This window comes from Mycteria americana, chromosome 6 (assembly GCF_035582795.1).
Source record: "Mycteria americana isolate JAX WOST 10 ecotype Jacksonville Zoo and Gardens chromosome 6, USCA_MyAme_1.0, whole genome shotgun sequence".
Taxonomy (NCBI): domain Eukaryota; kingdom Metazoa; phylum Chordata; class Aves; order Ciconiiformes; family Ciconiidae; genus Mycteria; species Mycteria americana.
This window is the reverse complement of record NC_134370.1, coordinates 56,127,601-56,152,266: the sequence shown is the minus strand read 5'-3', so window position 1 is coordinate 56,152,266 and position 24,666 is coordinate 56,127,601. Positions and strand designations below refer to the sequence as shown.

General features: G+C 36.7%; 1 protein-coding gene across 1 annotated transcript in view; it reads left to right on the top strand.

The window, feature by feature from the left end:
• The window catches only part of UNC13C (unc-13 homolog C), a 188,083-nt gene that overhangs the window by 137,434 nt on the left and 25,983 nt on the right, over positions 1-24,666 (top strand). The window contains exons 18-24 of the mRNA XM_075506000.1: positions 4,523-4,649; positions 5,633-5,729; positions 6,180-6,323; positions 7,378-7,455; positions 11,775-11,852; positions 19,778-19,866; positions 22,110-22,259. Coding sequence (XP_075362115.1) covers positions 4,523-4,649; positions 5,633-5,729; positions 6,180-6,323; positions 7,378-7,455; positions 11,775-11,852; positions 19,778-19,866; positions 22,110-22,259 — 763 coding nt within the window. The remainder of the gene's footprint in view (positions 1-4,522; positions 4,650-5,632; positions 5,730-6,179; positions 6,324-7,377; positions 7,456-11,774; positions 11,853-19,777; positions 19,867-22,109; positions 22,260-24,666) is intronic.

Here is a 24,666-nt window from a genome sequence, read left to right as displayed (position 1 = left end):
GATGGGAAATTTTGCAGTTAATCCAAACACAATTCCCTTATGCTTAGTCTCAATCCTTTCCATTTTAATAAACTGTAGTGCAATAGCCTGTATGTAACAGTCAAACCAACTGATTGTGATATAATTAATTTGCTACACATAAATATTCTTTGTTGTAGTTATTCATCTCTGAAACATTGTCTTTAAAGCCTGGAAACTGGACAAGCTTTTTTTTTTATATTCATATATATTTATATCTATCTAGTCAATTTGTTCATTTTTACAGACAGATTTCCTTCTTGCAGTTCTTGTTCATAAGGATTTGAAATATTCTTTAAAACCACCTCATTAGAATCCTTTGAGCAATTTAACTGTATGTTGTTACAAAAAACAGTGGCTAGGAAACTTCTGTAGAAAAAAAAAATTTGCTCTCAGCCTTTGTACCTAAACAAGGGAAAATTAGAGTTGAACAAAATATCAAATTGATGACCTGAATATTTAAAATGTTCATCTTTTATCAAGGTTGTTAGATTACCCTTTTTTCCTTTTTTAGCAGCTAATAATTATCAAAAATTACACGGATACTCAGAGTGATGTTATTACCTCAAGGATAAAAAGGGAGAAGGATTCTGTAGCGAACAGGATTCTATTTCAGTTTGTTAAATGGCATTATGTCTTTAGTGTCATGTAGATGTTTCTGCTTAATAAGTCATCATTATGACTTGATTGACAAAATACTATGCCACTACAAACATCAGACCAAAACACAATAGTTGTATTGCAATTTCTTTTTGTTTGCTACTTTAAGAAAATCTTCTCAGCTTTCTTTAGCAATTGCTGGCAAAATGAATAAGAAATCAAACATGATTCCAAAGTATTGCTGTTTGGTCACAGGCCTGTGAGGAAAGTACCTTGGATTATAGTCCTTCCTACAACGTCTCTTTATACGTCTTTCTGTAAAAGAACAATTGTCTGCAATTAGATTATTTGCTAGATACAGTGTCACCAGGTCAGTGGCTGATTTAATCACACACCAAACACATTTGCATATACTAATGCATTCCACATAATAGTCTTTTTAAAAAATCTCTCTTCTTTCTTGCTTACACAAACAGCACCTGAACAGAAGATTTTTTTTTTTTTCTCAGTGCTTTTGCTTACTGGAAGTCTTCTTAAAGGTGTTACTGTAATTGTAATTGGTACAATTGAGATGGAATGACTCTTTATACAGTTTTCATTGTAGTTGCAGTTACAATGTTTATTCCTGCAAACATGTGGAAAGCATATGTGCATTAGAGCATTACCCCTAAGGAGATATTAAAAAAAAAAAACCACAGTGTAATCAATACTGTAAAAAAGATGCTCTTACTTGAACTGCAATAGATAAAAGCAGCTAAAGTGCCCCATACACACAGATTACAGTTCACAGATTTTACAGTTTACAGAAATATTATCAGTATTTTTTTCATTGATTCATGATACAGTAATATAGAATAATGTGCCATTATCACTAATGGGAGCTGCAAATGTCCTTGTTATGAAATTCAGTAGATTAATAGATGCTTATAAAAACATGCTGCGCTACAAGGAACGTTTCATAAAAGTAGCAGCAAAAAAAAAGGTCAATAATAGCAGGTTTACTCTACTGGAGATGCTGTTTATGTAGAATCAATTATGAGAAAGGTCTAGTATTTCTATCATAATCTCTGCTGAGCACATTTGCACAGCTAATAATTGCCAGGTATAGTTCAAGGCTGATTCAGTATTATAATAATTTTGCAAAGCAAGAGTGGACTTTTGTAGAGAGAGTTGTATTGTGCAGCTACTACATCTGTCTTCCAGAAAGTCCAAAATGGATATATCTGTATGGGAAAACATGGTGCCAGCTTTTCTTCCAGGAAAAAAGACACAGATCTCCAAACTGCATACATATATTCTGTGTTGTCTCATATTTGCATTAACTTGTGCAAGTTTTTCAGAAATTAAGAAAGCAATCCATGGGTCTTAATCTAAATTTAGAATGCCTACAGTGATGTTCCTATGCTTTCTAACTGAAATCCATGGTTACTGTGGATAAACCCGTCTAATATCATCCAGTTAAAATTGTTGTGGGCTGACTCATATGGGCACCTGTTTTCTCTGTTCTTTGGTTTATATAAACTGAAGAGGTAACATGCATGGATACAAAATGACTTTGTAGATCTTGTGAACTATTTTCCAATGGTCTCATAGGTTAATATTAGGAATTGAGGATGTGTTTTTCCACTTACATGTACACTTACAAGTAATATCCTAGGAGACTCTTTTGAAATATTCTTTCCAAGGTATAATAGCCTGGAGAAAAAACCTCAATTATTCATGAATGACTTTTGTGCTCATTTCTAATGTGTTATAATTTAGATCTTAACTTAAAAGAGAAAATATAAATTAATGTTATTGCATAAGCTGTACCCTCCTGGACAAGTTTGCCCATTGTCGGCAGCAGCTCATTTCTAAAATTGAAATAAGCATTTGCTTGGTTTGTGATACTATAGCAAACATTCTTAAATTGCATTGTATAATCCAATAATCCATTCACGCAACACTCAAATGACAAAATGCTATTCATTTCAGAAATTCCACTTTATTGGGATTCAATATAAGACAGATTTTTCTTGATAATGACTTAAGCAGTAGACGTGCAGTGAATTTGATAGCAGTAAGATAATTGTTCTCCGTCAAAGACTGGTATCACTTGTAAGAACTACCTTTTATTGAGCAAGTGTTTGGTTATCTAGCTGTCTGCAATAATAGATTGTGGAAAAACTCCTACCAGAATAAAAAAAAAAGATTCCTCAGGTCCATAGAAAGTAAGAACCATGAGAGTACACATACATCTTTCTCTCTGTGGTTCTGTTTAAGGCTAGTAACCAGTGATATTATGCTAGGGAGAATTTGTAGTACTCTCAAAGTAGCAATTGGGCATGAACAAATACAATATTTAGACAGAAACTGATTTACTGATTTTTCTGGAGTGTGATGAAAAGGCACTGAAGGTGAAAATGCTAACACAATGCCAAAAAGGCAATAAGACCCTACAGGGGCACTTCATAAGCTGATTCCCACAAAACTTAGTAATTCACTACATAATAATATGCTTCTGAAACACTTATTTCTTGTATGGCACGGTCATATTACTAGAGTGCTGATTTGGTGTAATAACAAAACTAAAAATTTCCTGTTAATGTACCTGGTCAGATCTGAAAAACACAGAACGTGTATTTCACAGTGCATTTGCACTGACAGGGAACTGAGTGGTATATTCATGTGTGTGTATGACAGAGGATGGGATGCTCCTGCTACTACATAAAATCAGGTTCACATCCAAATATATATGAAAAAATTGTGTAATACTATGTTATGATGCAAGCAGAAGTAAGGAGCAAAAAGGAGGTTTGAAGAGGTGAGCTCTTAATACCTACTGTTTATGCAAGAATGTCATTTCTGCTGAGGATCTGTATTAGGTCACTTTTTAAGGGAGCTGGGAAAAGAGTTTAGTCTTTTGGTTAAGGAAGAACGTGCAAGTGACACGACACCTCAAACAGATGAGACCTGTGCAGATTTCAGGAAGCTGTGAGCAGTAAGTGAAGGAAGGAGTACTCTGCCCAAGATATGTGGATCCATGGTGTCCTGCTGTGGGAGAAGGAAATGAAAGATTTGAGCAAGGATAAAGTGCCCGTTAGCTAATGGAGTGAAAGAATGGAGCTGTGCCGGGCCTGCAGTGGCTGGGTAGGAAAGACTGCAGAGCATTGTGGATAAGCTAAACTAAGGATCATAATCCTGGAAGAAAGGCGGACATTTGTTCCAAACTAATTAAATCAGACTTTAAAAATGCAGAAAGTGGTTACAGGTGGCTCCATGACTCCTGCGATCCATGATCATCTGCATATCCGATATGTTGAAAACAGGAGGACACTGAGAATGTGCAGAAGCCCATTTGAAAAACTTAGAAAACACTTTATTAAACCAGCTTTTCTACTTGTGCCATGTATAAATCAGATGGCTGCAGAGCTGTGGAGTTGCCTCCTTTTTCTTTTTCTTAACTATATGTGACAAATGCAGCCCATTTACTAATGCAGCTTTCACAGATTCATATAGGATTGGCATTTATAGCTGTTACGTCATTTGGCTACTACACAGCTGTACTTGTCTGTTCTAACTTGAAACCTGACACAGCCTCTTAACCATTTTGCAACAACCAAAGCAGCATCTCAAGAACAGGAAGGCAGCAAGTTTGTGGGTTTTCCTCACTGCAGTGAAGAGAGTTGAGAAGCCTAATTTGTGGTCTGGTCATTGTTTTCTTTTGTTTTGTCTTGTTTTTCCTAAGGGTACTCAGAACCTGAAGATTGAAACTGTGGGTACTACTACCTCTAAAAAAATCAAACCAATTGTGCTTTAAAATGCAAGTACTGTATTATTATGTCACTAGTGCATTGAGGCACAAGAATGTTATTTACTGTTAGAATGCTATTAAATGCTTTTATTTTGACTCATTCTATTACAGAACATGAAAAGCAGCGGTTATGCAAAAGCACAGATTATATGAATTTGCACTTCAAAGTGAAATGGTTTTATAATGAATATGTGCGAGAACTGTCTGCTTTCAAGGATGCAGTGCCTGAATACTCTCTGTAAGTAGCGTATAGGGAAGTGTGCCATGAGTTTGGGCTTGGCGCAAGGTTTATTATGGTCAAATATTTATGCTCAAGTTTTAGCAAGATCTCAAGGTGCGTAGCACTGATAACTCTTTACTTTTCACACTTCCTCCTCTTTAATTCTTCATCCTATCAAATGAAAGAGTCCAGGTATTAAAAGTGCTATTAACTATTTCATAGGACTCTTTATCAACAGTTGTAACTGCAGGTCTTCATAGATGACAAAATATTTTGGTCAGAAAATGCCTGAGGATGGTATGAAATGTGGGAACAGCAGCAGTATTAGTTATAGGCCCCTGCATTTGTTTCATACCCAAATTTGGATAAAGATACAATGCTAATGGAATATACTACTGAAATTATTCTTACTCCATTGGGTTAATATTCAGTTGCTGTTTTCATTTTCGCCTTTCCTCCTGCAATTGATATATTCAATCCTGCGCTTTTATATGAGCTATCCTTAATCTCATTCCTTAATCTTCTGCAAGTCTGCTGATTTGCTGAGATGGGTTAGGGCTTGTTATTGCTTTAAATTTTTTTAAAGAAACTAAAGAAAAATAAAACACAGCTGATGTTTTATAAAAGCAAAGTTTTCTCCAAGTTATTTCTCATACAAATAAAAAATAAATGTTAACAAAGAACCAACACACTCTAAAATAAAAAAAATGTGCAGAATATGATCGCCTGCAAAATATGAACACATTTCTCTGATGGCTACTGCTAATTTTACATCATTGGGGTAGACCAGTTAGAGTATTGTGAAACTGAAGCCTGAAAGACTTCTTGGTAGCCACAGCGTCCTTGGTGACAAAAATTTTTCTAGGATGATAGACTTTTTAACAACTAGAACAGATGTGAAGACACAAGATGCCAAACTGCTGGGTGGTATGGTACCTGCCCTCTCAGGATCTTTATGAAATGTACTTACTTAATTTTACAAAATTGTTTTTAATTTTCAGGTGGTTTGAACCTTTTGTCATTCAGTGGCTGGATGAAAATGAGGATGTCTCAATGGAATTTCTTCACGGAGCACTAGAAAGAGACAAAAAAGATGGGGTGAGCCTTTACTATTCAAAGAAAAGAATAGAGGAAGTATTAAGACAGTTACTTAGTATTGCAAAACCAGAAGTACATTTGATCCCACAGTATCCTTGTTAGACCTCATAAGATACGCAGTCAGTAACGGTTCTTGGAAGATAACCCCACGGACAAATTCCTGCTCTAATTCTGCCTGCCTAAATTCCTTATAGACTTCAGTCTATGGTTTCACTAAACTCTGATGCGATACTAATGTCATGAAAGAGAATTTCGTTTTTATTTTTAAGAGGTTTGAGAGTAACAGAAATGTGAAAAGCCACTTTTCTCAGTATTATCAGTGATATTTTTAAAATTATTTTTTATTTATTACTTTTTATGACTCTAGGAAGAATTTCAAGTGTAAGAAAATCAGTTAATACAGTTTTGGCCTCTGAATGAGTATTAACTCATTTGAATGTTTCTCTCTAGTTTCAGCAAACATCAGATCATGCCCTCTTCTCTTGTTCTGTGGTTGATGTCTTCACACAGCTCAATCAAAGCTTTGAGATTATTAGGAAACTGGAGTGTCCTAATCCAGAAGCACTATCTCATTTAATGAGAAGATTTGCAAAGGTAAATTAAAATCAATGCATCTCAACTAAGCTTCAGAGAGAGTGACATTGTGTTGCCATGTACTTAAAAGCTAATTCCAATGTTGTTTAGAATTAATCTCTTCTATTTCTGACTGGGATCCTTAGGAAGACATGCTGTCTGTGGCTTAAGAATATTTTTCATCTACTTTGTCAAAATCGCACTATCGCAAATAGCACTTCTCAAAACCAGTTTGAGAAGTGCTATCCTCTCCGAGATTTCATATTTATATATGTTATACAATCAGTTATTATTCTTGCTAAGCACTGATTACAATTCCGTTAATGGAGCAATTCAGTGAAATGCAATTATCTAATTAGTCAGAGCAAGGGAAAGAAAAATTCAAGGTATGGCGATAAAGTATTGTTGGTTGAAGCTCCGAGGTGGTAGTTCTTATTCACCTGCTTTTTGATAAACTCAACTTTGTTATGCCAGCTTTCTATTTGGATTGTAACATTTCCTCACAAGCTTTAGATTTCCATAATAGTCCTGGTGGCTTTAAAAAAGCTTGTATTTACATTTATTCCTGTTCTTCAGTTGCAACAGTTTTCCATTTGCAAACAAAGCTCCTATTTACATGATTATTGTAAGGTAAACTCATATTAGCAGGCTTTGAACAGTGCTCCCTTGGTCTTAATTTTCCATTATATTTTTAATCTATGCATTGCAACTCCAGAGGATTTTTTGGGCTTGCTACTGTTCCATTAAGTATGTAGTACATTGCAAGGCATAGAGCTCTCAATGCTTCTCGAAAACAGTATGACTAAAATTAAAGTATCTCTGCTATTGAAGATTACATTCCATTAAGAACAACCCACCATCTGTTGTGCAGGGATTTGAAAATGTGCTCACAGGATTGTTTATGTTATATCTAAGAAAATACTATATACTAAATGTGTAAGCACCTGTAAAATCTACACTTTATATAAACTTCTGTTTTGTTTATTATTTTTAATAATAATAATAATAATAATAATAATAATAATAATTTTACATTATGAAATTTACCATTTAAAAGATTCTTCTCCTCTCCTAGACTATCAACAAAGTGCTTCTTCAGTATGCCGTAATTATTTCAAATTACTTCAGCTCATATTGTGATAAAGAAAATGTGGTGAGTAAAAAGCTGTGTTTTGTTTCTGCCTCAGAAATTACCTTTAAATGACTTACTGTACTTTTTGAAAACGTAATCATTTTTCTGTATGAGAAAAAGCATGAACAGGGGAAGATATTTTTGGTTTGCTTTATTTTTTAATAAGGTCAGCATGTTTTCATAGCTGCTTAGATTGCTGTGTAAAAGCTGGAATAGGTGGAATTAGTTACTACCTAGGTGGAATTCTGCTACTACCACTCACTCTCTGTGCTTTATCCATGAGCAGTGAGAAGGAAATCATGTGCTGCTTTGTTGCCTCACTGCTTACAAGGGACTCCCTAATGAAGGACCAGATTGCCATGGACTCAGAAACAAATGAGATGTGGACACTAAAGATGTGGTTAAGCAAATCAAGACATTATCAATAGCTTAACATGACCAAGGAAAATTGTTCTTGTAAACACTTTTCAGTATCATTGATATTCAATCCAAGCCAGTACTCCTTAGGCAGGCAACATTTAGCACTATGTCTCCTATGTTTAGTAGTATGTTGTACAGATGTATCCACCTACAATTAGATAAATAACTGCAGCACCATCCTCATCCTATTCACCTTTAAAAGTACAGCCCTTATGTAGCTCATACACAGATCTCAGCTATGTCGGTCACATCCCTGTGCATGGCTTGAGGACGCGCTCATTCTTGCCACTGCTCTCTGTAGCGTGAGACAGTGTCGTAATCTAGAGGTCACCAACATACACACAATAACAGAATTCAGAAAGACATCTGTTGCAGCTAAATATCAATTATGGATGGTTCTTCTTATAAGCAACATTACAAAAGACTAAACATTAATTTTTCAGGCCGCAGATATATTTGCTAGGAGAGACTTATACCATTCTGTTCCTTTTACACAATTTTGTCTAAAATAGAATTAATAAATAAAAATACCAAACTCAAAACTTTATAACTAAGTAGAAGTTTTATATACAAGTTTTTACAGAGGAGTGACTTTTATTTACATAGACGTGTCATGTCTCAGATTTAACTTCCCACTTCAGATATTTTCAACATTGAAGCCCCTTTCAGTAAACACATTGAAAAGACTTACTTTAGTAAGTATCCACACATCTTTCTTATGGTAGTACTAAATCTTTTCAGCATCTGAAAAGAGTAAAAGCACCAGGCCAAGTTTGGCAATCATTGTGTAAGGAGAATAAGTCTTATAGCTGTAGAAACACTAGGAAACGTGCCAGTTATAGAATACAACAGAATAGAATAGACTATTTCAGTTGGAAGGGACCTACAGCCATCAACTAGTCCAACTGGCTGACCAATTCAGGACTGACCACAAGGTAAAGCACGTTGTTAAGGGCATTGTCCAAATGCCTCAAACACTGACAGGCTTGGGCCATCGACCACCTCTCTAGGAAGCCCGTTCCACTGTTTGACCACTCTCCTGATAAAGAAGTGCTTCCTAATGTCAAGCCTGAACCTCCCCTGACACAGCTTTGAACCATTCCCACACGTCCTGTGACTGGACACCAGTTGATATATGCTAAACCAGCACACCATTTTGCCAGGTTTTTTCCGCATCCAGCAGGATGTAAATCTTCATGCATTTTTAACTTTACAGATATACCTTCTACATATTCCTTACCTCTCTCTCCTCCAGGGCAAATATAGAGCTGAAAAGAACACAACACTCTCTCCCCCCAGTATGGAGGAGTGAATGCATTACACGTCTTCTACTTTAATGTTAATCAGTCCAAACCAAGCTTCATCTAAAATAATCTGTCTCTGTATTTGACCCAATATGAGCCATAACTGTTCTCAAAATTTAATGTAAAAAAGAAATAAATTTTGTAGCTATGTTTTCCCATTTCTTTCAATTTAATCCTAATATTAAATAAAGCTTATTGCTTTCTAGAAGAAATAAGTTTTAATATATAGTGTTGAGTCATCGAGTCAAACTATTTGTGTAGTCCTTTGGCCTGTCCAATGGGATTTTTTTAATTGTTGGAGTGATTGATTTCTAAAGTTACCCTGGTATGCCAATCTTTGCTAAAGCTTTAGATGGAATTAATCTCATTATGATATAAAGTATTATATCAAATGCCTTTGGGGGACATAACTTACTTCTAACAAAAGCTACCTTTTTGAAATATATACTTTTAGCTTAATAAAAGACCATTTGATCTGATGATCTCAGTTATATTAAAAGTCCATCTCCTGCATTAGAGTTGATAGAAGAGATTAAAACAAATACTTTTTATGATTAAAGTTAGATTTAGGCATTCTTTTTCAAGTCAAATATTCTACTACTTTTATTAAACACTATAAAATGTGCACATAAACTGTTCAAATAAAAACATACCAAAGGTGCTTTTCATAAAGACATGTGTCTAATGTAGAAACATCCTCTTATCTTCCACCTTCTGACAGAGTTTACAAACAAACCTGGTTTCACGTATTGTACTTGCCACTCACTTTTATGTGTTGTTGCATCTGGCTGTCTGATTCCTGTAAATTGCTGCAGAGTATTCTGAAGGACAAGATGATAATGAAATAGTAAGATGAGAATGTTTTTAAGCTCTGGTTCTGTTATTTACTGACAGCAATAGAAATTTTTCCATTGAGCCAAGGTAGGCTTAGGAGAGCTCCATTTTCCATTGAGCCAAGGTAGGCAAAAGAGCAACCTTCACTAGCCTCAAAGGAAACTTTGAAAACTGCCTCAGTATAAAGTATTTACCTCATAGCTTCAGTATACTGCCAAAGGCATTTGCACTTGTTTTGAACAAAAGAACCAAGACGTGGTATTCACCTACTTATTCCCCCATCAGAAAGCATAATCACTGATTTGTGATATTGCAGATAATTTCCAGAAAAATGAATATGTCAGAAGAGAGGACATAGAACAGGAGAGGAGGACTCAGTCTTAGCGATCATAAATTAATAGAAGGTAGATAAACAAACAGAAGAAGTGGGGTTTGTGGATTTTTCAAGAGACAGGAAGAGAGGTGATATTTCAACCATTATACAAAACCAGCTGTCTTTTGCAGGAGGCCAAATAGCATGCTTTACTGGGAAGCAGTAATGTAAGTATTAAGAAGTTAGATCAAAGTTCTTTTTTTTTTTGCTTCAGTTGAGAAGGACTCTGACACCAAATTCCTTTGAGAGTAATGTAGAACTCATTAAAGCTAAATTATGTTATTGATCTTTTGAATACCAAAATCTAATCCCAGCATGTTTCAGCACTACATTGGAACATGCTATTAACTAGAAAGGTACAAACAAGTATCAATCACTGTAATCATTCCATCACCTTCTTGTTGTCTGAGAAAAAGTATATGTGTTTTATTGAAATGCATTACTTCAGTGTCTAAATTAATCTAGTCATGCCCTAGAACGCACTGACCTTGGCCAACCAGAACTCTTAGCGAGTATTGTCTTATTGCTTCCCCTGCACCACACCAAACTAGCATATAATGTTGTCTGAGTACACAAAATTCTAGCAATAGATCCTTTCTTCCATAATTTTGTAGTAAGCTGCTTAATTTTATCCATGTTTTTCTTTTTACCTTACATTTGTCCAGCAATTGCTGTCTTTTACACTGTGGCTCTGTGTTCTGCCTTAAAGAAATGAGCTTAAACAGCAATATTTTTAGACTAACATAATATGTTTACAAAATTCTATTGCCTAACTCACCAACTTTTCAAGCAATACCAAATGTACATATCTGAAATATTATTCTGTTATTAACAGAACTGCCTGTTGATTTATTCAAATACTTAAGCATCAGCCATTATCTGGGTTACAGTGCTGTCACAGTTCCCTGCAAAAACTGGGTCTAGAAAGCAATCTGGCATTCACTTTCCTCCAGTCTATTTTCACTCCCAAAGTACTTTGATTATTATTGTGTCTACTCTCAAAGAGACGATAATGTACTACTTGCATTAATTCACCAGATGTAATTGTATTAAGTATGACTTGCAACTACATCAGATATGAGGTTCAGGACGTGAAATACTGGGATCTGAAAACTGCCCAGCTAGTTGGGAAAAGGTATTTAGTTTCCTGTGGGGCAAGACTGTCTTGAGGGCATAATGGGCAGTCACTGGCTGAGTGGGTTTGTTGACTGGGCAAAGAGGAGTGTGAATTAAAGAAGGAAGAGGAGGCAGCAGTGGCCGGGAACCTGAGATCCCTCTCGAAAAAATACAATTGCACGAGTGTAGGGCTGCCGAAGAACTGGTCTTCAGCCCAGAGGCTGTGAACACAGATATTCATACATAAAAGGAACATAACATGCACATTCTCACGTTTGGTGCTCTCTTTGTAGCCCTGTATCTTGATGAATAACATTCAACAATTAAGAGTCCAGCTTGAGAAAATGTTTGAGTCCATGGGAGGAAAGGAGGTGAGTCATATTTGTTTCCTGGTTCCTTCAAAATTCCTTAGAGATCATTAGCATCACGTTTTCAACCTAGTCACAGCCTTCACTTCTGCTTGCAAAGAAAGTAAAAATGTTTTTAAAAAAAAAAGTCTACAAGAACTATTTAATGCCCTGACAATACTAGAAAGACCTAACGCTATTTCACAGAAACATGCTAATGATCTGTAAAGTTCAACCAGCACTGGGTGTTTTGTGTTGTAAGTGCCAGCTTTATTTTAATGTTTGTATTGGACTATACTTTGCTTTTTTATGTATTGGTACGTCTTGCCTGTATCTGAAAATTTTGTATAATATGTGCTTTGTGCTTTGTCTGTAATGTGTCATGTCTTTGTCTAATGCCTTTGACTTGCAATCCACTGAGCAGAAGAAAGAAGGAGAGAGATTCTCTTATGAGGTTTGTGATAGTAAGCATCTTTTATTATTCCTGACCATATTTTCTAAGGCTAAGAACAGTCACATTTCCTACTAATTTCCATTGATGCATTTGTGTAATTCCCTATGATCTAAAATCAAAAAGAGCTATGCTTGGGCATTCAGTTGACACTCGAAAAGTTTTACTAGGCAGATAGTGCAAAGTCTTTCAGAATTAAAAAAAAAAAAATCTATAAAACATTTTTAAGTGCACTTTTCAGTATCTGAGGGCCTGCTTGTATTCAAGATTTAGCACCATTTCACCAAGAGCTGACACTCAACAGTCCAGAACATGCTTAGCTTTATCTTCATTTATATTTCAGAGAACTTAAAAGTGCCTGAAGTCCTGTCAACAGTAAAAGGACATAAATAGGTGCTTCAGTACTTTGCTGATCGTAGTCTTTGACTGTTTTGAAAGCTAATGAAGAAATTAACATCTTTTCAAGCTATAGAATCCTGTCGTCTTGTTAAAAAACAGTGTTTGGATCATGAATATACTATCCTTATTATCAGCAGCTGGCTTTAAAAAAGAAGTTACATATACATCAGCTTTTTATGGTTGAGACTGTAGTTTGATAGTTTCACAAAACTTTGATCTAATGTGACCGCACTATAAAGAGAATTGGAAAATACATTATTTCATATTTCCACATCCACAGTGGGACACTGCAGAGGTAAGACAGTCCCCTGTGTCATGCAATAAATAGCACCTTCCAAAGGAACCTATAGATTAACTCTGTGGTGAGGAGGTTTTGTTGAGCTAGTAATAGCTTCTTGAAGCTGCCGTGGCAAAAATACTTCCTGCTCCAGAAAACATGACATAAACTTCTGCAGCCTTGTCATCATTGAAAATTTCATATCAAACTTTAAAAATATATATTTATCATCCAGGCATGGCTATGTTTTTTGTGGTTACTGTTAACCCCCTTTCACTCTCTGAATATTACAAATAATCTTGTCTTCCATGCTCTTATGTTCTGTGCAAAGTACTTTTGTATTAAGGTCTTGGATCCAATCCTACATGTTGAATGTCATGAATCATAAAAACAGCTAAGTGTCTATAAATCCTGATGAAGACAAGGGCAGAGGAAAGCTGAATAGCACTTTATGTCGCTATCTATCAAATTATTTTCAAATCAGAATATTTTCTTGAGTTTCCAAAATGTTCCATTTTCCTCAAGAAAATATTAGTTTTCCTTTTGCTCCCAATAGCTTATATAATTAAAAAATAGTAAAAAACTAATTGGGATTTTTCATAGCAGTTTTCTTTCAAAATCTCTCATCACTTCTCATCCTTTTTGCTTTCCCTTTTAATGTTAATGAGGATGAACTATTAAGGGTGTTAGAGTATCAAAGCAACATTTCCTACAAATGTGGTGCAACATGCAAGCCTTGGAGAGAATTCAGACATATTTTTCTAAAATCCCTTTGTTAGGTACCTTAAGCGCATCTCTGATTCATGGTCTGAGAAAAGAGATCTAAAAAATACATTCAAAGGTTTTTTTGCTTCTCATTAGGGGAATTTCTTGAAGAAAAGTACATTCATGTTCAATTTTTTGTCACCCATATCAAAGTGCCCCTAAAAGGTTTGTCCTCAAACTGGAATACTTATTCCCCTAGCCATTCCAAGAGCACAAACGTTAATGGCCAATTTGCCTTATTGAACTGGTACTTATAAGAAACAAAGCCAGCGATAAAACCTGTAAGCAGTTTCCTTGCAGGGAGAAAATAGGTTAATATTTTGCTTGTGGGGGGCATAACAAGTCAGGTAATTTTCAGCAGAATAATGAGACCTATTTCAGCTGAAGCAAAACTAATTCTAAGAAAAATTAAATGCTGTTAATCTCCTCAGTGTCACATTGTGAGCAGTATGTCTTTCAAACTATGCAGTCAAAATACCACAATCAAGCAGCAGTCCCTGTGTTCAGAGTAGGCCTACTGCATCTTGCAGGGCAGGGAGCTCTATAAATAGAGAAAAAACTGGGCTCTCATCTCTCCTGCTGTTAAAATAAAATAGTCTGAACAATACGAGTTTCTTTGTTAACTCTCCTCCTCTGCTGTAGCCAAGCAGGAAGGGTACTTACAAAATTATATGTGAGATCAGTCTGCCATAATAAAGTAAGAGTAGTAAAGTGGGATGCAACCCGCTGTCTTTTTTTAAAAAATTAAGTCCAAAATCATGGGAACGGATTATCATGATGTAGAATTTTGGTTTAGCTCCTGTTTGTTTCATCCAAAAGGAGTGCCCCCGTTTGCACTAAATCACTTTTTCATGTCTGACAAGTTGGAAGCTGATAAAAGGGAAAGAAAAAAGTTAATGCTTGTGTTGCTTTTCACCAGATGGCAGAACATGGCAGAAATGAGTTACAGCAATTAGGATCAAAAAAAAGGTGGAAAGCAAAAGCAGGTTGTTTATGTACAAGAGTATTATATTGACTGTAGGTAAATCGTACTTCTGCTCCAGTAAGTTCAGTTCCAACTTTACATGTAATGCTTAGGAATTCCTATATGAATCTATACGTGGTCCTAAAGACTTTGATGAGATGACAGAGGCCCAGACTTAAGCAGAATAGTTCTGAAGTGTCCATCTTCACATCTATTAAGTCAGAGGCCCAAGTATTTAGGGCAGTGGCAGCCAAACATCTCAGAATGGGATTCACTGTACCTAGGTAGTCAAGTGGGGGTGGAGGAAGGATGATGTCTATCAGAGACAAAAAGAACCACTAAAGGAACAGATCTGATAAATACCTGTATCTTCTCTAGATGTACATACAATATGTAAAACTATGTTCTGAACAGAAGTAACCAGGTGGTCCCATTAGGAAACTATAAGCAATTAGACCTGTGAAATTGCAGATAAATGGAATTCTGACTAAAGAGGTTCCCTTTAACTCATGCAAAAGTAATTTGCATCTCTGTAGTTTCCTGTAGAAACACTGCCAAATTTGCAGTTAACAAGATTATGTTCGTACTAGCACACATTAAATTACAGCATGGAGTAGCTCAATCTAACACATTCTGTTGAAAGCAGCCAAATTCATCAGATCTTTAACTCTTTTCCAAGGCTTGTATGTATAAAAAATTTTACAGTTTTAGACAGGCAGCATTTTGAAACAATGATGTTCAAATATTTTTTATTTTATTTTTTCAGCTGTTCAGCAAAAGTATTCTCTGCTCTTGGTTAGCATTCAGAAAAAGTCAAACTTCTAATTATCTATTTAATAATCCTTAAATAAAAGATCTTATGAAGTGTGCCAACAAATTTATGAGTATGTTCTGTTGTGGGTAAAAATTCACTCTTATTTAAGAAGATGGTAAAATAACAGAAATATTTATGAACCTAAGAAAGCCAAGCAAATTAAGAACTGGTAGAAAAATATTATTTACATGTTAGCAGGTTAATAACATTTCCACTACTGAAATAAGCTTGCTCTTTAAAAAAATCCAGATTTTGACACCTGAGCAACCTACCAATATATTTTAAGACTAGCCCACACATGCTGCGAACTGCAAATGGAACCCAAGAAGCTAAGGGATGAACAGTCTTTTCTCTCTTTCGATTCCTAAATTAGATATAGCACAGTAATGTCACTCATCTTTTTTTTTCCCCCCAACAATAATCTGCTCAGTTAGGGCTTTTTTTCTTTTATTTTCCTGAAAAATTGTTCACATGGTTTTTTTTCCTCCTTCATCAAACTCTATGGAGCAGATGAGACTTGAGGCAAAAAAGAAAAGTCCCCAATACTGTAGATACTTCATTTTCATATCTGTATATCCCTATATGACATCTTCTCAGATGCTGATCAGCATTGCTTTTTGCCTCACTTTCATCCTTTCCTTTGAAAAGGTGGATTTCAAAGTGGGGTAACATTAGGGCTAGGTTAGCCCTATAGTACATCATTTAAGCACATCTGGGTGGCTGAGATTTCTGCAGCTGAGCATGTTTGTATCTATTTAGTTAAACTGCTACTAGTAGCAACTAGTATGAAGAATTACAGATTGCATTTACCTGAGTTGTTATACACTTCCCTTCCCATAATAAGTCTGCACTATCCAGAAACAGATTGGCTCATGAAACAGAGATGGTTGTTTTTATCATTATTGCCTTGCTAGTAAGTAATCTCAGCCAAGTCAAGAATGCTGAGGACTTCTTCTCTTGGTCACTGGAAAGCCTTAGATAAATGAATTAATCTCTACATCACTGATTTGCATCACTGAGAAACTTACTTCCTTTACACAGCGGTTTTGAGAGCTATGTGTTACTGTCTCAAGCAGTGAGTGTTGTGATGTCAACCTGCATAAGTCTTGCAGCTTGTCCACTTCATTAAGCCGAACCATTTGCACAGTGCTATAGTGCATTTCCCACACAATACTTTCCTGAGAATAAGCAAACCTGGTATAAAATGTGTTAGCAGCAGTTGTTCAAACCATTGCCGAAATAATAGATCCTTCTAAAGCACAAACAAAATTCCTTTTTGAGCTTCTTGTTGCAAAACTGTGATGTTTTTGTGCAGTGTAGTCGTGTTGTGAACTACAGGCTTTTAGAATATTTAAGAGGGAGACAGTAGCTCTTCCTACTTCCACTGAACTTTTGTTTTTCCAAATTATTTAGTTTTTTAAGTAAGGCATCAAAGCTGAACAGAGTTTTCATATTAAAAAATCAGTGGATTAATTTATGCATAAAAGATAAGATATACAGAAGATAATCCACAATGGTTAGTGTGTGTGATGTGCAGGGGTACCAAAAGCTGACTTACCTTATCTTCACTGCACAAGGCCATCCTAAAATGATCTTTACCAGTTGTGAAGTCCCCCCAGAACTTCATAGTCTAGAACCATTCATAATAGGTCCCATTTTAGCCGTACCATATCAGAAAAAAATGCTGGTCATGGCTGTGGTATATTTGGATGATGCCAGTCAAGGGCTGATGCCCCTCTGATTTGCCCTGGGAACTCACTAGCACATAGAGGGCACATGGTAAAATAAATGAAAAGTGCACATTTTAGTCCCAGTGAGACACTCAAATTACCATATTTTCCGGTAGTTAAACCAACATAACAATAGCATTTAAAAATCTTGCTAACATATCCTTAGTCATCACATCACTAGGTGTGTAGCACCTGGATGGTCAGCCCGCATACCTCTTTATACTCCACTCCTCCCTATGACACTGCATTAATAAGCATGAGCATGTGTATACACAAGGCTGGATGTCCTGCCAGATGCCTCCAGCTGTGCACACACAAACTGGTTCATGCAATTTGTGAGCACAAAGCCCTCTAAAATGTCTAGCACTTGCATGCACCTTTCTGTAATGTGTGATATGTCCACAATCTGAGATTAGTATTTAGTCCAATCTTGGCCAAACTAAGTCCAATTCCAGGTTAATTTAGGAAATATATTGTGTTTTCTGGTTATCACAACAACCTCTGATAGAAAGTAACTACATTGGCCTTCGTAGTCCCAGTAACAAGATGATTCTCTAGCTTGTGCATGATCTGGTAAGAAATTTTGAGTCTTCTGCCTGCCTGGTATTTTTGTGCTTTCTCTGATGTGTACCATGTTTGGTGTGAATGCTTGTGTGTTCAGTATTTGTTAAACGTTAATATTCTAGTGGTCTTACATTTGTGGTCTGTATGTATCCCACCAAGGGAGGCAGTATGTGAAATGCATTTCCTGGAAAAATCTTTGCCTTTGTTAGTAAGCTCTATCTTTGTTAACTAATGTAGACATTTCAGTAAAATTAGCTTTTTTATCCCTGCTTTTCATATGAAGGAAAACCACCACTTTAAGTGTATGAACTGTCAGAGTGTATCTGCCAGGGAAACTACTAAGACATGAAGTGGAGAAGCAACAGAACTTCTCTCAATGCAAAGTAATTAAAAACTAAATCAGTAAGTAGTCACAGTGTTAAAATATGAGCTTCTCAGATTAGAAGAGTGCTACACATCACTGAATATCTTCTAAGGGATGTATGGCGATTCACCTTGTCACCTATTTCAGATTTTTGTCAAAAACTGTAATGAAAATCTTGGATTTTCTATGCTTTTAAGCCACACATAACTTCTAAGGAGAGAAAGCATGGTCTAAGATTAGAACACAGTAGATCTTTGAGGGTGTTTCAGAGTTTGGTTTTTCTTTACTTTGCCTTAGAATTCCTGTGTAGCCTGATGTAAGTTATCCAATGTGCTGTGACACAGCTTCCCCTTGTCTCTAAAGTGTGACTAAAAGAGCTGACCTGCCGCACCATAGCACTCTGAAGCATCAGATGAAGAATAAGCACTAAACACTACTCATGCACTTGAAAGACAGGAAAATGCAAATAGAGACAGACCCGATTATGTATTCTAAATGCACACCTTCCTTTGAAATTGTCAGAAGATCTGTATCTGACCTTACTGCAGAACAGAGCCCAGAACTTGAGGATTATCATTGAAAATCATTCCCTAACATTGTGATGTAGATAGCTGAAAGACCTGGAACATCAGCTATTAATTCACATTCAGCTGTTGATCCTGATGATCATCAATCATATCCCACAATGGAATGTAACTATTTTTCCTAAAAGCTAAAAGCTCAAGGAGACAAAAAGTAATTTTTTTTTTTAATTTGAAAAAGAATGCATAGCAAATAAACAAGCTGCTGATCAATATCAAGAGAGTACCTTCTTGATTAAGTATCTGTGCATGGATCCCCATCCCTGTAAATGTAAAACTATGTTTCTCCCCGCATTCTTTTTTCCTATGTTTAGAAAACCTCTATCAGAAGTACCGGAGCTGTTCTCCCTGTGCATCACAATGTGTTGCACTGTGCTTGAATTATGTATGTCTTAATGGCTTTTAGAAACAGAAGTACTGAAATTCAATAGATTCCCTTCCCTCATACTATATCAGTAGAAGCAGCATGGATAGTCTTCAAGCCATCTTTTCCAGTGCTGGCTGTTCTACTTTTACACTGCATTAATGGGAATATGGAAACATCTTCCATGCAAATCACAAAAAAATTACCCATGGTGGTGAAATTAAAAGATGAAATAAAATAATTAATAAAAGATTAATTAAAATTAAAACAAAAAAATTAAAAGATGAAAACATCTGCAGTATTATTAGCACAAACACTGCATTCTCATGCATCCTTCTCTTGGTATGCCGTGTGAATACCATTTGTCTGATAATGGTAATTCTGTTCTTGTGACCGCCAACACAATTTGCACCATCCCATAGAAAGCTGTTGTTTAATGGCACAGTTTTGATTTCTAACAATATAACTCTTCACTATTATGATCAAATATTTTCCTTTAAATGGTAATTGGATTTTTAGGCCTACTAAAGCAATCCTGTGTTGTAACAGGTGTTTCCACATTTGGTTTTCCATAGTGCAGTGTCTCATTGCATATAATTCCTAATTCATTGATTGTAATGGAAAACCCAAAAACCTAATGTATAAGTAAAATATAACATTACTTATCTCTTTGCAGTTGGATTCTGAAGCTAGTGTTGTTCTAAAAGAACTTCAGGTGAAACTTAGCAATGTATTGGATGAACTCAGCATAACATATGCTACAAGGTAACAAACCTATTTTACTGCAAACCTTACAGAAATATTCCTGTTCAAAAATCTACCTCCTTGATTAAGTCTGGGTGGTTGGTTGGATGTCCTGAGGTACAGCTTGCTTCTGCCCTGATGAAGTGGTGTGCATTTGTGTGCGTGTATGTGTTTAGACTCTGAAACATATAGCAGTAACCTTACTGTAAAGAAAAGTGAAAATGGTCTGTGGGCATGAACGTGTTACAGAGGTGATGCTGATGACTTTTGTTCTGCTTTTTGGAAAACAAAAATTGCTGGTTTGTTCTTGCCTGATGCTGCGTTAAACTTTTCTCTCTGACCATGTTTATGTTACTTCTGAGACTGACAGCTTTCTCCAAGTGGCCTGCTTCAACCAGGGATGTCTGCCTGTGTTTAGCCTGCTTCAAATGGTCACTGTGAATGGCCTTCTTGGGTCATTTGCTTGCCTGTGGCTCTGCAAAAACTGTCTACTGAGCCTTACTCTCAAAATCTTTCATTAATCAGAGTGCACACTGCAGTCTTGAATGAGTACGGTGCTGTGCCAGCAGTGCCTGTGCTATAAGAAGCTGCAAGTTATTTTTGCTTCAAATTAGAAAGGAATCTAAGAAAGAGAGATTAGTGCTGTAGTGGTGTTCATTAGGCAAAGTCTGTAGTTGCTTATTTAATCCACCCCTGAACCATCTGGGTGGACAGTGTTCACTCTTTCCCACTGTTCCTAGTTTGCCATATTGTCTTGCTTTATTTTTGCTCCCAGGCCCTGGTTCTCTGGTCATTGACAGTGCATTAATATTATTTCTTCCCAGGGCTTCTTTCTGAATAAGCCAACTAGGTTTCTGCAAAAGAAAACCCAGGAACAGCTCAATCTAGGGTATGCTCCAGATAGCTAGAACATTCCTCATGGGTCAGTTTATTGCTGGGGTTTGTGAAGTTAACAATGTTAGAAAGATGGCTAATGTCAAGAAAAGCCAATGTATTATTTTGGCTTTTATTGGAGGGACTAGTCCCAAGGATTTACATGAGCAGCTTCAATAGCAGCTTCATGTTGATTTTATCTAGGGCTTTGAAGTATGTAGGTAAGTACACATCCAAGTATACTTGGAAACATTTCCAGTTTTTCCAGTGTTTTCACATGCAGAGTTGCACTCCCTCTTTATGATTAGCCGTGTAGCTGCAAAAGCTTACTGCCTAATTATAACGTTTCTTTTATCTCATAGTAAATTCTCTTTCACTTTCCTTAAGTTAATCTTTGCCATTTATCCTTTCACATTAATAGGCCTGGTGTATTTATGGCCTCTGTTTTGCATTTCTGTTCATAAACTAATCCTAAACCAGTTCAATTCATCATAAATCAATTCATAAACCAAATAACCAAGTGTGCAGAGCCTTATTCTGCCTCTGAACTGTTGACTCTGATTCAGTGCTGTTCTGCAGTGTTTAAATATATTGACTGAAGACTGTATCACATCAGTGACACTACAAGACTGTCAGACACTTTGCCCAACCAGATCGGTTAGGAAACAGAACAGTTTTCAGAAAAGCTGGACAAACACAACTTAAGGAGCAAGAATTTGTTCACACTCACCTTGAAGTGGAAAAGATTCCTTCCAGGGGGAAGAGTCTGACTACTTCTTAGTGGGGATGTTTGTGAAAGAATATTTTAAACAGTCCAAATGTTTTAGCTCTGCCTAGCTGCAAGAAGTAAGCAAAGCTTCTGATGGCACGGACTCTGTGTGAAACCTGGGAAAAAGTCGAGCCAAACAGGACAAAATGAGTAGAAGTTTTCTATTTGTCCTCAAGAAGAATATCAAAGCTTGGTTCGTGTTAACCACCAAGAGAAAAATAATTGATAGTCACCTGTTCCTGTTGTCCTTTCACACCAAAAATAAAATCTTGAGAAGTTGTTGCTAGCTGGTAGTCACTCATACCCTAAACTACAGATTCTGAGACATCTATTGCTTTCAGAAAATAATTACTTGGCACCCCTACAAGGGCATGAAAAGCATAATGACAGAACGGAAAGAAGGGGGAAAAAAATTAAAATAGTACATTAACTACTCATATGAGCTATAATCCTTAGGAAGAGGTATTTTCCATTTGTAACACCTGCAGTATCTTGCGTTTGTGAACTTTCCATCATTGCAGAAAAGATTTAAATCTTGTTGAAGAACCTGATGCAAAATGATAAATGTTGTTTTCTATCCCAGAATTCTTTCATTCTCTTTTTTTTTCTTCCCATCCTGTAGTTTCCAATTTATTATTGAAGATTGTGTAAGACAAATGAGCAATGAACTGAATCAAATGAGAGGAAATGGGAATGCAGCAGCCAATAAGAACAGTGCGGCCATTGATGCCGAGATTGCGCTTCGGCCTCTCATGGATTTCCTGGACAAAACGTAAGCGTGGAGGACTGGTTTGTGCGGCGGATTAGGAACTGGATGCTATAGTCGGGCATACTTGGTTTTACCCTGAAGCATCATTAATACCTAGAAACACTCTGTAGTATTTTTAATATTTGTAGTATTCACATGTGTGCAGAATACTATGCTTAACCTGTTTACTTATACTGAGCAATTTCTACGTAAGCTACATATTTGCCTTCTATTTCTTGTCATGTTTGGAGCCATTACAAAGGAGCTCGTGTACGGTCTCTCCTCCACGAGCTGTGGTATAAAGAAAATTGTACTGAACAGAAGTAAATTCCCTATACTGAAATTGTCTGGCATTTGTGCCAGGCTGGGACTCAGTGTCCCCCTGCTTATTAATATGCACTTCTGTGTCCCCAAAAACCCAGTCACCATTTGAAGATTTACAGAGCAGCTTGATTTTTTTCAGTTGGTAAAAAGCTAAATTTTGAAATAGTCCTGCAAACTCACTCTGGGCCCTGAAAGTAAGGGTATTTTGTCTTACCATCATTCAGCAGTGACGGGATCAGCTGTTCTGAAAGAACATGTGTAGCACCTCACTGTCCTTGGTCATGTCATTACTGGTACTTGTGAAACACCAGCGGCCTTTTACTGGAAGTGACTGTGAGAACAAGCAGCGTGACACTGCTCCCGCGCTTCAGGTCTCCAGTTACACGTACATGAGTTACATACCCTTAACCTTTTGCTTCCTTATGCATTTCTCCTAGCCAGACATTTTCAAAGTGAAGGTGGAAAAGGTGTGCTGAGGGAGAATCTTGCTTGAAGCAGAACCAGAAGCATAACCAGGAGGAAGTGACTGGGCAGGACTGGGGTTAAGGCTGGAGCTGTGTTGAGAAGATACGAGGAAGGGACTGAGCCGGGCAGAGGGCAGACTCTGGAAGACTGTGGCTTCCAGAAGCCATTATGTTTGATGCAGAGCCCTTTGCATCAAACAAAGGGCTCTGCAAACAAAGCAGGCATTGTTTGCAGGATGCCTGCTATGCCTGTCTTGCAAAGCCCCTGTCTGGAGAGTTTAAGAGGCAGCAGAATAGGTTCAGTTTTCCCAGCACCCCCTGGGGTCTGTTTCCTCCCAGCTCTGCCCTCCTTCTCATCCCTGGACAAACATTTTCAGCCCTGACCGACCCCCCCAGATTCTTTCCCCATGAAACAGAACATACTCTGGGGAGTCCCGAGGAGCCTTTCTTTGTCTTCTGCATTGTAACGTTGTACAAATCATATTACTCCACGCTTCACTGTACGATTATCTGGTGTTACTGGTGGTGGCCTGCAGTCCCAAATGAAACTTCTTCAGAGTCACGGATCCCCGTGAATGTTTGTTTTTATGCTTTTGACAAAATGCTGTGCATCTACGATCAGTAAGACACTATTTTGAAGTTAGTGACTGGAGGTGCAGGATACTTCTCTGTGCTTCTGATGTTGGGACTAGTAAGACCCAAGTCAAAGGCTGATTTAAAGAATTGATTTATAACTGTCTTTTCTTTCTCCAGGCCATTACTTCACATTCTTATTGCATCTAAAAACAGGACTGATGGGCTTGCTATCTGAGAAACACGACTAGAATCACAGCTCCCAACTGTACATATGTATAGCCAAAGTCTAAAAGTCATTGGCATAAACGGTGGGGGCAGGAATTGAAGGGGCTTTTGGTTTTTCTTTGGGGGTTTAATTTTTCCAGGCTTCATTTTTGAAGGCTTTGGCGATTACATGAATTTCACTGACAGCTGGCGATGGGCAAGTGCTTATTTAGTGTACTTGATAAGATCTGACTATTTTTGCAACACTGTTGAGTGCAGTGCCTGGATTCCTAGCCTGGAAAAAAATTTTAGCTGCTTTATCTGTATGTCAGCCCTTTATTTTTAGCAATCTACCTTGTCCTATGTGTTCAGTTACAAGAGGGGTATGTGTTGCTTTCAAGCAGGATGGTTTTAAATTTGAATTATCTTTGAGTTAAGGCATTTACTCCTATCCCAAGTCTTGAAGAAGAGCCAAAAGTGTTTATACACTTACAAGTGCTATCCTAAGCTCATTATTTAAAAAAACTGGGTAAGCTGACTTTTGCCTATCAGGTTCGATTCTAAATTGCCATTTCTCAAAGCCGCCTTCATAGCTTCTTTGAGATTTAATTGAATAATGACATAATGGAAACAAAAATGGGTTTTAAATTACTGTCAGAATAGAAACTATTCCTCACCACAGGAATGTTAAATGGGATTTTAGCAGATGCTAAACCCATGCACAGAAAATAAAAATGTGAAATTGAAAAAACCAAACAAAAAAACCCACTGCTAGGGAATATCACCTTTCTTACAAATATATATTTATAACAGGATTATAAACATGTCATATTAATATGGTTTGGGTTTTAGCTATTTCTTAA